General features: G+C 32.5%; 1 protein-coding gene across 1 annotated transcript in view; it reads right to left on the bottom strand.

Annotated features, from left to right (window-relative positions):
• Nucleotides 1-3,128: 3,128 nt before the first annotated feature.
• Nucleotides 3,129-15,904, bottom strand: part of LOC130448293 (craniofacial development protein 2-like) — a 51,163-nt gene continuing 38,387 nt past the window's right edge. The window contains exons 3-4 of the mRNA XM_056785580.1: nucleotides 6,329-7,120; nucleotides 3,129-3,139 (exon numbers count right to left, since the gene is read on the bottom strand). Coding sequence (XP_056641558.1) covers nucleotides 3,129-3,139; nucleotides 6,329-7,120 — 803 coding nt within the window. The remainder of the gene's footprint in view (nucleotides 3,140-6,328; nucleotides 7,121-15,904) is intronic.

The raw sequence follows: 15,904 nt of genomic DNA, 5'->3' as shown, positions 1-15,904 counted from the left end.
GATAAGTATCAACTAATCTGCAACGAATGTCCTAAAATTCAGATATTGAGATTTTTTACAGCATCATTTCAAAGAGAATTGGTAAAACCTTCTTTAAATTTTTGAATTACATGGAGTATATGAAGAAAATAGTTATTATTGTTTGAACTATCAGGCAAAGGATAGCAGAAAATTTAGGAACTGTGCTGTTTTTTATGCCATTTTTTTTCAAGAATTGTCCAATGTTTTAGGTTGATAAATCCAGTATGTACAAAAACTATGATAAAGATAGAGCTTGATGCTTCAATTATCTACTGAAAAATTTTACTTTGTTTGACGATTCAAGATGAGAAGCGTGGAAAAAATATTTGTATTTTTCATTCCATAATTTAACGTTTTTTGTAATAAAGTTATGTGAAAATCTATCACCATCCCATTAATTGTATCATAATATTCACTTTTAATTGAAGAAATAGAAAACTCATGAATATATGTTACTGCAAGTTTTTTATATTTGCAATTCAGCCAGCCTAAAAAAAAGAAGACTCTCTCAATAATGCAATGGTAATTTAGATTCTTTAATAATTAGTCAATGTTTATGTTTATAAATTAATGATTTTCGTCCTAGTGTTTGTTAGTTTTATTTTCAGAAGTAATTAATAAGACAGTAGATGATTATTGAAAGACAGCGAACATACTTCAAAGAGCTGGAATATTCCGCTCTTCGAAATAAAGCTGAGGCTAATTTGAAATGAACAATAAAATACTTTTTTATTTTGTGATATTTGTTCTTGCCAACTTTGCGAAACAATATCTTGCTTTGTAATAGAAAAGTAACAGTTATCACAGTAAAAGTTCATTAGACCTTTTTACCGGTGAATTCATTTCGAGATGAATATGAATGATGAAAACCGAAAATGAAATCTATTGTTACGATTCCATTGTGGTTCCTTTAAAAGTTGGCGTCGTCTAAAAACTTCTTTTGATTGTAAAATTAATGTTTTCTCTCTCGAGATACGTTTAACTGAGGATTCGACGTAATTGAAAATCGACCTGGAGTTTTTTCTCGCCTCTGAAAAATGGACACCGGAAATGAAGAAAAAAACAATTTCTGCTTTCAAAAGAATCTGTAATTTATGAAAGTATGTTTGCTTGTTCTCCATGGAATAAATATATACAAAATGATTTAGAAGATGAGATGTTTTGAAAAGAAATTAGCTTAATCAAAATTTTAACCCGAAACCGCCATCTCCCCGCCATTCTTATAGTCTATTGTGATGAATTTTTCCTTTTGGAGAAAAAATATGTAGGATTAGTGGTTTACCGTCTCTTGAGCACGTGCCACTGCCCATGCGAAAAACATTGCAGTTCAATGTTTCCCTCGCTTCTAACGATTGGCCTTGGGATTTATCAATTGTCATTGGACACATTTGAATTCAAAAGGAAAGTCAATTAGCAGTAGTAGTATTTTTGGCAAATCGCATCTTCGCCTTTGAACTTTCCTATGATTATGTTGCGGTAATCCTGGCAAATCCAAGGAAATTCGGTTGGACAATTGACTATTTAATTTTTATCGGTAAAGGAATCGATTGATTTGAATATATGTGTTTATCCATCAATTTTACTCTAAATATTCAAATTTAAATCATCACGATCCAACACACAGAACACGATTTAAACATTTAACCTCTAAACTATTATCACTTTGGGTGTTGATGTGTTCTTGTTGCCGAAATCTTAATAAGAAAAACTTTAGTTAATTGGTTTTTACATTTTTTTGTATCCAAGCCTTGTCATGGCAAAAACGAAAAAAAACCAATTAGTTTTATTCACATCGTGGCCTTCTATATTGTAATTTTCCTGATAACAGTTGCAACACTTTTTGAAAGCTTGGAAATGTAGTTTAAAAAAGATTCCTCAGTTCCAAACCTAACCAAACCTCAATATCCGCCTAGTTCTAATTTTAACCAATGAGTAACGACTACCCGTCTCGATATATACTTTGTTATAAATAAAATAGTTCTAGAGAAAGCTCTCACCCTTCTTGTTGTTGATAAATATTTTTCTCATGAATGACTCTATCTATTGGTGGAAACCGAATGAAATCTGTTCATCCTGATACTAATATTTTTCAACTGAAGTTTTGATGTCATTGTGTGATCGTTAAGGTTGGTTTCGAATTAGAGAGCAAACTATAACTTCAATTTATATTTGGTTTTTCAATCAATTTGGTTCTATGATCAAATTTCCCCGTGATAGTTTATGCAGATGACGGTGATATTCGTTTCTTTGTTCCAATATAAGTATTTCAAATTGCACAACAATTTATATATTATTATAAATAAAAAATAACAGACGATAACGATGGTTCTTAAAGTCGTCAAGCATCAATTTTACCCAATAATCGAATGGTTATATCTCGAGAAAAATCTTAGGAAAACATAGTGAAATGAGAAAAAAACAGTAAGAAATTATTCTGCAATCCTGTATTGCAACTACTGTTATTTAAGTTTTAAAATTTTTGTTCCGTATTTTTTTATTAATTGGCACTCATTTCTTATTACTTATCAAAATAAAGTTATTTCAAAATATATTGCTCATGAGACTTACACGTATATTATAAGCCAATAAAAATAATGATAAAAAGTAGGTCGATGGTGTATTATCAACGTTCGCTGTTTGTAGCACTCTCAGGGGTTGTAAGCGAGAGTCAGACTGAAACAGAATTCAGCAAACACCGTTTGAAATCGGTCTCTTGTGGTTAACGTACATACTCAGAGAAACTATCGACATATATATCTTCGGTTGGTGCTGTCGAAAATATCTCACGTATCTGAGATACCGAAATGTATAGTCTAAAGAGGTTATCTAATAGATATCCCGTATACTCATGATAATATTTTTAGTAAGAAAAATAATCAACTTTTATTTAAGAAAATAACAAGTAAACTCTATGCAAGAAACCAACTTTTGACGGAGAGTAAAGTCAATTCAAAAAATGAGAAGGTTTTCATCTGCTGCTGATAGATTCTGCAAGTGCAAAATCTCACTTTATATCCAAACATGACTTTTCAGAAGGTTTTTTTCTTTATTCAATTACAAAACGTGCATTGCAGTTGATAATACTGCCCATTTTTATATAGTTTCTTTTAAGATAAGCCTGAAAGTACATAAATTATTATTATTGGTAAAAATTAATGAATGAATATTTCGTCTGTACATCATGAGTTTTGTTTTAAAATGGTTATGGTGGAGAAAAGAGTGAACCTCTTGCATTGTGGCTGAAAGAATGCTCGTTGATTAAAAGTTTTGAAAATCGCCGTTTCACAATAACGATTATTTCGTTTCGTCTCTCTACAATTTTTCCTTATAGACGTATGGAAACAGAAACCAGGGTATCAGAAATTTTTTCTAAAATGGATACCAAAATTGCTTATCAATCCACATGAAGCTAACTGAATGGAGTAGAGGGTACAAAAAAAAAGGTTTTATTTTTTATTCCATAATAAACTTCCAGCATTACTGTTTATTTTTTGCATACCCCAGCTTTTGCAGGGAATACGCGATTTTTCCCTGCAAAATGTATTTAGGATCTTCCCTTATTATGACTGTTGTTGACAGCATTTTATGATGAAGAAGAAGCTTCTCCACCGTTATTTTTGGAAATTCAAACTTTAGCTGCTTTTCTAGATACAGATAAAAAATTTATTTATTGTAAGTACTTCGTTTCTAGTACCAAGTTTCTCAACTTCGTGTGAAATCGCCCTCGTGTTTGAATATGCAGCAAACCATTTCAAGTCATTATCAATGAGGTAAACAGAGCATATGTTTGCCAACAAATTAACATATAATTATTTGAGCTGATTTCAATAATGTCTGAATTACAAGATACGTCTATCATATATTCAGAGGCTCAAAAATATTTGATTCTCATTCATTATGATTAGAGAAACTCGGTGAGTCAAAATGTTTAGATTTCACATTGACTTTAATATTCGCGGATTTGCTATGGGGATCGATGAACGACCACAAACCCCTCTTTTTATGTGTGATATTAACTCAAAGACTTAATTTATGATGTGTACATCTGACATAACAATAATTCATATCTCAACCTCAAAAATGCTTCTGCACACATTCGTGAATTCACAAATTTAGTGAATGAATAACAAAATAATTATTACTGAATCTACTTTTGGACTCGACTTTTTTCTCAATTCCTTTTGTCACGGTTCCAGATACTTTCTTTAATCTTCTTCTTCTTCTTCTTGTAGTAGGACGAGGTCCTGTCAGGTCTGTCATCTGCCCTCTTGTGACGCCGATGTCCAGCTATCGTACCAGCGTTTTGGGGGCCTACCGATTGTGTCTGGTTTCTGTGTTTTGGCCTATTTGGCAATCCGTTCTGGAGCCATTCGTTCTACATGGTCTCTCCATTGTCGGCGTCTTGCTCTTACCCATCTAACGACATCTTGTACTCCCAGTTCTCTTAAGGTATCTGTGTTGGGTATTCTATCGTGGAGTGTGGTACCCTTTATTGTTCGTAATATCTTCATCTCTGCTGTTCTCATTTTTCTCTTTGTTTGTGTTGTGTCTGCCCTTGTTTCTGCGGCATAGGTTAGTATGGGTCTGATACAGGTCTTATAGATTCGCGTCTTACTTTCTATGCTCATATATTCATTTCTCCATATAATGTCCCGTAAATATCCCGATATTCTAGTTGCTTTCTTGATCTGCTTATCTACCTCGTCCGTTATGATTCTGCTGCTCGTTGTTTCTACGCCCAAGTAGTTGAAATTCATTACTTGCTTTATAATGCGCTCATTTACTACCAACTTGCATCTTATTGGGTCTTTGGATATTACCATGCTTTGTGTTTTCTCGCATGAGATTTGCATGTTAAGTCTCTGTTCCGTCAGGTTAAATTTATGAAGGAGGCGTTGTAGATCGTCTTCATTTTCAGCTATAAGTATAGCGTCATCTGCGTAGCAAAGGATTCTCAGGCGACGGTTATTCATTTCGAATCCTGCATTAACTTCGTTTACGCTCTCAATTATTTGGTCCATTATTACATTGAAAAGGCATGGGCTGAGGCTATCTCCCTGTCTTATGCCGGATGAGACTTTGAGTTCTCTTGTTAGCCCACAGTCTGTTTTTATTCTTGTTTTGGTGTTGATGTTAAGTTGCCTTACTAGATTTGTATAATGCTTCTTGACGCCTTTTTGGTTTAGTCGGTGGATTACATCGTTGAGTTTTACTCTATCGAATGCTTGCTTTAGATCTACGAAACATGTGTACATGGGTTTATTGTATTCTATGGATTTCTCTATCAACTGGCGCAATATAAATATTGCGTCTATAGTGGATCTGTTTGGGCGGAAGCCTTGTTGCTCTTCTGAGATGCCTACCTTAGCAGTTATCTTATTTGCAAGTATCTTGGTAAATAACTTTAACACACTACTAAGTAGCGTTATGCCTCTGTAATTCTTCGGATCTGATTTTAAACCTTTCTTGTATATAGGTATAGTTATACTAGTTCTCCATTCTTCGGGTATTACTCCAGTTCTTTCTATTTTATTGTACAGTTTTATTAATTCTTTTTCGATTTCTGGGCCCCCGTTCTTCAGTAGTTCATTTGGGATATTGTCTGTACCTGGTGATTTTCTATTCTTTAGTTTCTTTATGGTTGTTTGTACTTCTTCTAATGTGATGGTTTCTTCCTGTTCGTTTGGGGATGGTGGGTTTGCGACTTCTTCTTCTTCTTCGTCCCTGCTTCCGTTGTTATCATATAGGATCTCAAAATGTGCTGCCCATGTTTCCTGATTTATAACATTTATCACTACCTCCTCGTTGATTGGTTTCTTCCTTTTTCGTATCATGTTCCATATTTTTTTCTGGCCTCCGTACAAATCATGTTCCATTTCCACTGAGAAATTTTCCCAGTATGTTTTTTTCAGTTCTTTTATTGTGTTGGTTGTTCTATTTCTCACTCTTTTATAGACTTCGTATTCTTCCTGTGTTCTATTGGTAATGTATTTTATGTACGCTTTCTTTTTTTCATTTGCCAATTCCTTAATTTCTAGAGTGAACCAGGGTTTATTGTGTGTTCTATTCGTGTCTATTGTTCTTTCTCCTAGGGATTCCTTTGCGCTGTTCTTTATGTTATTCTTTAGTTTCTCCCAGGCGGCTTCTACGTTGTCGGTTTCTTTTATAGGGTTTTGGACAATTTTTTCGCGGAGTCTGTTTTGATAGAGGTATTTAATGCTTTCATCCTTAAGCGACTCTATATTAAATTTCGATACGTAGTTGGGTGTTTTTCTTTTCTTTATTATGTGGGATACGCGGTATTTACACAATACTAAACCGTGTTGTGTGCCGATATTTGCCGATGTTAATACCCGTACGTCAATTATCTGGGAGGGGTGGACTTTCCTGTTTGTAATTATGTAGTCAATAGTTGATTTTTGGCCTCTCGTGTTAGCGAAGGTGTACTTTTGTTGTTCCTTATGATCAAAATATGTGTTGTTGATACGTAATTCGTTGAGGGCGCATACATCTATCAATATATCTCCGTTATCATTCACTGCTTCTTCGTTGAAACTATGCATGATTCCTGGGATAATTGTGTTTCCAATTCTTGAGTTAAAGTCGCCCATAATAAACACTTTGTCTTTACTGGGTATTTTGTCTAACGTAGCTTGCAAGGCATCAAAAAAAGCTTCCCTTTCTTCTTTCGGTTTGCTTACATCCGGTGCATATATACTTAGTAGGTGTGTTCTTTCTTTGGCCAGCTCTACTGTTATCTGTATGATGCTATGACTTATATACTGTACTTCCTTAATATCTTTTTCAAGTTTTTTATTCACTAGTAACCCTACTCCTCCCCGTGCTCGCAAGTTCTTGTCGATTCCACTATAAAACAGTATGTAGTTTTGGTACCTTTGACTGCCATTGCCTTTCTTCTTGGTCTCTGAAAGTGCGCAGAAATCTATTTTGTTTTTCTCTATTTCTAAGACCACCTCATAGTCTTTGTTGCTCCATGATGTAATGTTCCAACTTCCGAGTCTTACTATGTTTTCTTTCCATACTCGTTTTTTCCGTTTTCGTGCCGTGTCGTCGTCAATGCTCCGTCCAGTTTCCGAGGCTAATGTGACAGTTCTGTGAGCGTTTTTTCTTTTTACGAGGGGCAGGTTGCTAGCCTCACCCCTTAACCCTCCTCCTTTATCCGGGCTTGGGACCGGCAGTGATAGTCAATGGGCTACTCAATCCACCCATCAACCACCCTAGGCGGAGTTACTTTCTTTAATCTTGTTGATTTATTTGTATTGTCAATGTAATTCATAATTACAGTAGTTGTGGTTATTTTACAATAAATTAGTAACACTTTTCAATGACTAGTCTATCATTCAAGAGCAATTGTGAATATTTTGTAATCAAAATATAGAAATTCTTCCAATTTATAATCTGTTATTGCTTTTTTATTTTTAAATTATTATTACTTGTTTGTTACAATGTTTTTCTAATAAAATTTCCATTTCTCAATGAAGCTTCTCAATTTCAAGGTAAACATTTTATACCTATGACACGAGTGGAATGAAACTAAGAAATATGACAAATATCACGAATTTCAGCTCATTTATCAGACGACCGTATAATATTATTACTACCAAAATTTAGGTAACTATTGTGGACACTCAATATATTCAAAGAGGGAATTGTTACTTGCTTTTCAAGTACGATGTCAGAAATATATGACTTTACAAGCCGAGAAGCCAAACCGTGTCCAATTAGCCGAAGAGAAGTTATTGGGAAAGTCTAGCTATTCAACATTCGGGTTCAAAGTGCTGAATTGGCTGACCGAACATTTTGATTCATGTAGTGGTGTACATTTCTCTACGTGATTCTGTATGGCAAATGGAATGTAATCAGTCCTTGTTTTGGACAAATTATTGTTTGTATTAGTTTACAATAAAAGAGAAGTTGATACATATATAAGCAAAGTATTACATGCTATCTTATTCGGAAATTTGTTTCATTCGTGTTTTGCTCATTTTTATTTGTAGAATATTATGTTACTCTCCACAAAATTATTGGAACCTAATCATTAGTGGTTTTGCTTGTGTAACACATGCTGTATATAAAAGCTTATCTAGCAGCAATTCCTGTGGATGGTGTGAATGGTCCATATCAGATCAATGAAAATTGTGTGACAGAATAATTGTTTTACCCTATGCCATTGCTTACAATAATACTCTGGATCAATATTCGTCCAGGTTTCAGTAATTCAAAAAGAGCAACGCAACTTATACTCCACCAAACACACAAAAGCATTTTTTCTGTATGTAAACCCGGCTCTTCAGTTCTTTGTAGTGATTATTTGAATAAAGGCCGCTTGACATGATGCAATACAACATCCAATACAATGCAAGACGCAATATTTCTGGATTAAAAGCATGAGCAGATTTAGTTCTGTTGATTTTTTCTCACTTTCAATTTTATCGATTAGGTGCCATTTTTATCTAAGTCTTAATTTTAGAGAGAAATGAGTTTCTATACTGCTTATATTAAGTTTCGTTTTCCTCAGGAGTTTTTTAAGTGTTTATTCATCCATTCTCAACTAATATTTCTATGTTTTCTCGTCTAATTCTCTATCTAAACTGTCCATCAGACTCCAAAAGCAAAGCAGAGGTAAATATAATTATTGCCAGTGTTGGAGGTTAGGCAATTGTTTACTCTTACTTTTTGAATTTTGATTAGTGGTAACCATGATGCAATGGTAAGAGAATTGCATAACATCAAAGGATGTGCAATATTCCTTTATGTAAAATTTTGATCTTGCAAGGAATTGCATGGAATATCTTGTTTGTTGTCTTGCATCATGTCAAGCGGCCTTTAAAGCTACTGCTTTTTGCATTAGTAAATTAAGCCGATTTTAAGTATAAAACGATGAAAAAACTGTTCTTTATGGTACCGTTGAGCAGAATACAATGTAATTCATGGGTTACTTGGCCTTGAGGAATGGTATGAAAATTACAGGATCTGATTCAAGGAAACGTCTGTAGCGTCACTGCACATGAGAAGCTGGAAAATCATACAATGCCAAATATGCTTTTCTGTTATTGTTATTCATTCTAATTTCAAACATCTAATTATTTGGAAGTAAACAGAATAACTTTGAATATATATCAAATGATAATCATATATCGATATGTGAAGAAAAGATATTATTTTCTGGCTCCCTGCTATATTATACACGATCGACAGAAATTATTATTCGTTATGATGCTAGTGGATTTAACAAGAGGCAAATTTGTTGTATGAAGTTGTTGAGGTATATCATTCCTGATGTGAGCTTGAGAAAGCTTATAATTGTAGTATTATAAAGGAAAAAAATAGTGTTTCGGGATTCTAGCGTTGTGTTCCATATAGTAAAGTACCATTATTAGTCACTAAATTACATTATATTACATTTTGAATTGGAGTTATTATCAGTATTAATGTCGTTCAATAATCTTGTTATGGTTTTCTCATTAGGATTTAACTACGTTAACATTACATAATAGCTAACTGCCTTATTGTTTCCTACCCTCTACTAATGTTGACACCATCACTTCTTTTTCTGCAAGTATACACGTGTATCAAAATACCTTGTACTCTATATTTACATAACTGTAAAATCCAATTTAATGAATCATGAATATGTCGTCAGGTTTACAATTATTTTGACCGTTGAAATTTGAAAATTCCAATGTACCCGTATGAATTTCGATAAATTATGCTAAACTTAACTGTTTCACTGAATTTCAACTGCACTTTTGGAGTTTTCTATAATTTTTATAGCATCGAAATCAAACAGTTTCAAAGAAAGAGCAGGAAGTTGCTTGAAATCAGAATTTATTGATGCAATCGATTTTCGTAGACAAAATATATTACGAAAAAAAGTTAAAAGAATTTTTGGTATCATTTTAAAGATTATAATGCGCTCAGCTTCAGAATTCACTTGAAAAAAAGACAAATACTCGCTATCACATTTACCCTAAAGTCCTCAAAATATTTTTCTATATGATTAAAATTGGCGCATCAAATTAAAATATATTTGTGCTACCTAATAAATAGATTTCTATATGACTGGCTTGATAGAAAATGATAATAATAAATAAATTATGTCTAAAAATGTTTTGACATTATGATGAATTTATCTTTCTCTCCGTTTTCCATTCGTATCATTCAACACTCTGAATATGGAACGACACAGTCGTGAATCATTGTTCTTGTTTAGGATTGATATGTAACTTCTTCTGCTAGTTACCGTAAATTTATAGTTTTTTGCTTTTTAGTAACAAAATTAGCTACGTAATAGGAAACTATCGAGCTTATTACAGTGAAAAATAATTAATTGAGGGCTTAGCAGCGTATTAAATAATAAATCATTAATCTAATGTATAATTACATCCAATAAACTTTGATGAATATCCTTTTCTGTAGATAATATTAACTTTTAATTACTTATGAAGCATGAATCACTCATAGTGACAATAAAAGATATGGAATAATTAAATAATGTACTTAATGTCTCTTTATGAAGATTGTTAGACATTTTATATCGTGTTGTATTCCATTATTCAATCAATTTTAGCTTATAATGTTGGATTTAAAGCTAGAAGCCAACATTTCAATGCTTTGTGAACTAAATGCTTTGACACAAGTGAATCAATTGTTTCCGGTATAAAATAAATAGAGATAATTAATAATAACAACGGAGATAACAAGCTAGACACACTATCATTAATTATAATATCACACATTTCTATTGCTGCATCGGAAATAACAATTTAATATTATAATTGATGTAAATTAGTGATTTTAATCGTAGATATTTAATGTTGTTGCTGGATTCACTAGGAGCACAAATCCAAAATATGAATTAAAAAGTTAAAATGACTAATACGTCAGCAACAATAATCATCTAACGATAAATCCAATCAAAACTTCTTTGTACTTAGATGAAATAATAGTTATGACTAATATTCTAAAGGTCGGTCTTTAAGAATTGGTAGTTGAAATAGAAATTTAATATTTGGAAAATATCTTTGATAGAAATATTGATATACATGAGTTTCAACATCTAGAATTATTAGCAGACATTCTAGCTTATAACTGGAGAACTGATTTTCTGCAAGATGATGTTTATTGTTTACATATTCATGTAGTTCACAGAAACAACATAATAATCAGTCTATCAAGAATCAAAATGACACCTTTTACCTGATGTATATTAGGAGCATTTGTTGTTTCACACTAGTATAAGGTTGACACCAGCATTTTTGACAAAGATTATGGAATTGCAGCAAAAAATCTTGGTTTAGAGTTTATCAGATTCAGAATCTGTGCTGTCTTCACCAGTAATCATTATTACTGGTTTCATATCTATATTCATCAAATTTTCAAAAGTTCTCGACTAAACTAGTCTTCAATTATTCTTTCGGAATGTCTAACACAATTATCCCAGAAATTTGTACTACACTTTCCCAATGCCTTTTCCACATACTCAAGACCCATCTGTCTCTACCAATATACCAATTTTTAGGTTAATTTTAACAACTTAACAACGTAATAGTTTAGGTCTTGAGAGGTTTCCATTGAACTCAATAAAAGCATTGTTGATTTTCAAGTGATAATTTCATATTTTTTCACGAAGTAAAACACTGCTTTCCTGCAAGGCACATTGTCCATTACTATTATCGAGTTCTTCTAAATTTGAAATTGACTGTATCACAATCCACTTGTAAATGTCCAAATGTAAATATTTCGCCGTTTATTTCGCTATGGTAATCTGACGACGATGGTTTAGAGGAAAAGAGTATACTGGCATTTTCTACGAAGTCTTTCGATGATCCATCGTAGTAGTCTCCTGGTTTAAGTATAATTTTATTGCCTTATATTACCGTATAACAATTCTCCCTTAGCTATTAGATGAAACCTTACCTTTCACACCTCTTCGATCGTCAGTGTTCCAGGTTTTCTGTGGTTTTCTTGTAACCTGGTGAACCTGTTCACAAGCCAAATGGCCGACAATAGGAAATAACGAAAATGCAGCTGTGCCCACCCCTATTATCCGCTTCTTATTGAATAATAATAAAAAATATAGATAAAATCCAATTTTATTCAATGCTGTCTTTCCTCAACCATTGTGTCAAATAGGTTATGATTTTGGAATGTAGTAAATAATAAAATGTTGATATTTTACGTTTTTTTTGCGTAGCTTGGTATCCTCTTGGTTTTATTCAAATTCAATTTTTTTTCTTTCTTTTTTTATAACTACAGTTTTTTTGTCACAAATTTAGCAAAACTGTTTCCTTGGGTTTAAAATGACAGGGATCGTTTTATTTTAGCTCTCGCACTGTTAATCAAATATTCAAAAATTTGATGTGATTTCTGCTATTGGTTTTTGTGCTCCTTACAGTCATTCATAAAAATTGAAGCACGAGCACTCTCAGTTTAGTGAATCTATTTAGAACTAAATAAACAACCCCAAATTTTTTTGTTTTAGTAGGAGTATTCATTAGATAATTCTTTCAAAATACGTTAAGAACAATTATTTGGATACCATATATCAAGTTTTGGAAATGATTAACTGATTGTGTATACACAAACTAAACGTGTTTAAAATTGAGATGTTCGAAAGTTGTTGTAAGTAGGATAAGATAATAAATTTACTTGATACAAATATTTGTTGCATAACTTTCTCTTGTCTTGAACATTGAAAGTTTCATTTATTAATGATAAAATATTATTTCTATAAGCACATGTTATATTTTCTAATCAAAATTTAATATTAATATCACAAATTTAAGAAAATGGGGAGACAATTGATTGATTCATCGTCAAAATATCTGGAATGATGAACTTCTAAACCAAATGTGTGAAGCAGAATATGCTACGAAATGTTTGCGAAACAGTGGTGAAAATCTATAGAAAAAGTACTAAACAGGAGTTGAGAATCAATAGAACAAGAAATTTTAATAACACATTCTCCTGAATTGAATTGTTTGAAGCAATTTTTTGCGTCCAACGCGTATACAGATTTCAGTTTCCATATTTATTCGTCGGTGATACATTTTATTCCGAATGGGAAACAAAAGTATGATCATGTCAATGGGAATCTCAACCTTACAAGTACTTTTTTAAATTAATATATAAGCTGTTGACACTGTATAGGAGTTATATTCAAATAACAAGAAAATCATGACTATAGCTCAGAACATGCGATGTGAAGTCACATTTTACCAAAGGTATAAACGTGATAGCATTCATTTGACCCCTGTGGCATAATCGTGTAAAGAAACCTGTAGCAGAGATGTGATCACAGTTATCCAATTCGTAATTTTATGTACATTATGCTATTATTAAAATACTCTCTTATTTGCATAAGATATTCATGTCGTTAGTGGCTAACGATATCCGAGATAATATCAGAACTCGTCATAAAAATTTGTGAAAAACACTAAAATGTTAAGCCTTAAGTGATTCTAGAAATACCGTTTCAAAAGTAAGTAAACGATATGTTAACTCATAATCTAAAACAGTTTTTTTTCGAAATCAGCAGTGAAGTGAAATATTATGCCGATTGGTCAATAGAAATCGGCTTTTTAATACCTACGAACTGAAGTTGAATTAACGAACATAACTTCCACACTTCATTATATTCAGGAGTTCAAGCAGTCTTTTTTGTATTCCTCTTATACCGTAGAGTATATAGTTCTTTGATGTGTAATTAAAACATGTCTAATAATAGTGAAGAATTGGCCTTCACACCAAATGATCTGCTAATCGAAGCGAATACCGCAGTATCAGTGATTGCTTTGAACGTGGTATAAAAGCAAGAATGCAAAAAATATATTAATAGCCTTCTACTCTGTAACAGCGAACAGATGCAAATCCTTTACGCTTTGGAGCGTTAAAGCTGATAGCATCCCTAAAAATCAAGAATTCAGGATATGGACCTAAAAAATCAAATACATTCATCCGAGAAGAAATCAATAAATTTTTGAGCGGAGCACCACACGACAACTTCCTTATGTGGAAGATATATTTCTAATTCTGTTGCCATCAATGCATTTGCAATGGAATTTGCAATGGAACGAACCAAAGAACATGTCAACTGATGATATAGAAGATAAGGATAATATATTAATAGTTACAACTGTCTCCAATAAAATCTGTGACAATTCAAATCTCATTAACATCTTCAGGTAGTATCGATCTTAGAGACCAAAGCATTCTTTTTCTATTTTTCATCGCATTGGAAAATAGTATACAATCAGTTAGCTTCCATGCATTAGGGAAAATTCAATGTCATGTTGGTACTTATCTGAAGCTTTTAGGAGGACATCTGTATCACTTTTAGCGAACACGAGTACTGATGGGAGAGTGGAGAATTTTAACTGTTGCTGGAGGCTTTATTGATTCATCTTTTAAGAAAAAATAAGATTTTGCAACAGGGTCAATCCGAATTGCTATGCGCTTTATGTTCGACAGTTAATTACACATCAACCACTAATCGTTATGGATAATTCAAATGTTTTATTGCCATTAATATAAATGAATGAAATGTAATAAGATGTGCATGCCTGTTTTTAAGAAATAATCATGTTATTCAGCTGTGTAACATTAATGCGATACTCATAATCTATTCGGCTCGCTTCAATTTCAAATATATTTCAATCTAGGTGATTTCGGATAAAATTAAATGAGTAACTCGGCACAAAAGTCTGGTTTTGTCTCTCGTCTGGTTAGTTTTCTTCTCCAACTGACAAAAAGTATGACTTTAGTGCCTTGATAGGTAAATACATATTTTTTCAAAATGGAAACTTTTCCTGTTATGATGACACAAAATCTAGTTCAAGATAAAATCTTACTTTTCAAGAATTTATAAGCAATGTTCATCAATTGATTGATGTTATTTCAATATAAATTGGATTCTTACCATTTATTTTCATGATAATAAGTATATTCTTATTTAGTTGTTTGAAACCACTCCTAAAATTTTCTCTTTTCTCTCATTCCTTCATTCACTTTCGTTCAACAACCTCTCTTTTTGTATAAACTGGTTACCATTCAGTAAACTCTACACAAATAAAACAACAGTTAACAGTAAACGTTCGATAAATCATTTTTAGGTTCTTTAAATGTTCAAAAGCTCGCGGTTAGGCAAAGTGTAGAACAACCAGTTTCAAACATACGTTTAGTACTGGTGAGACCACAAAACTTCGATAAATTTGGTCCATTAGTGTTTCCAACAAGAAAAAACTCTCTGTAAATTTTGGGTCTCTGGAAACTATATTTTTAAATGGTTCACCACTTTTACACAAGAGAGACAACTTTTTAAACTGATTATTAATGTGATTTAAGCACTTCTCAAAAACTGAAACCGAATAAATAACATTTTAACTGCCATTTGAACAGAAACTAATGCATCAAAGCGCAAAGTAAACATAAATATTACCAGGGATATTTATTAAATAAGTCATAAATTGATTAGGAAATCCAAGTAAGCTGAAAAATTGGAAATGTATAGCAAAAATTGTAATAAAGATCTAAACATGCTCTAAAATTGAGATATTTTGGAGTTAAAGCCGTCAAAGAACCTAATATTAAAGTGAATTCGGGGATCTAATTTCGAGGAATTGATATGACCATCAGTAAAGTAGTTGTCGTTAGAAACTTGAGCGGATGTTGAGATAATGGCTCATGAGTGGTTGTTTTCTGATATAACACTGCACAAGATCATAACAGACCTTAGTTGAAGAGTACACAAAGGCTCGTTACTCAAACCATAGATATGGAAAGATCTGTGGACGATTTGTTGGTTTTAATGATAAGACATGATAAGGAATAAGCTTAAACAAATATTTAGCTCGTGGTTCTT

This window comes from Diorhabda sublineata, chromosome 8, assembly GCF_026230105.1.
Source record: "Diorhabda sublineata isolate icDioSubl1.1 chromosome 8, icDioSubl1.1, whole genome shotgun sequence".
Lineage (NCBI taxonomy): Eukaryota > Metazoa > Arthropoda > Insecta > Coleoptera > Chrysomelidae > Diorhabda > Diorhabda sublineata.
This window is presented reverse-complemented; position numbering and strand designations above follow the sequence as displayed.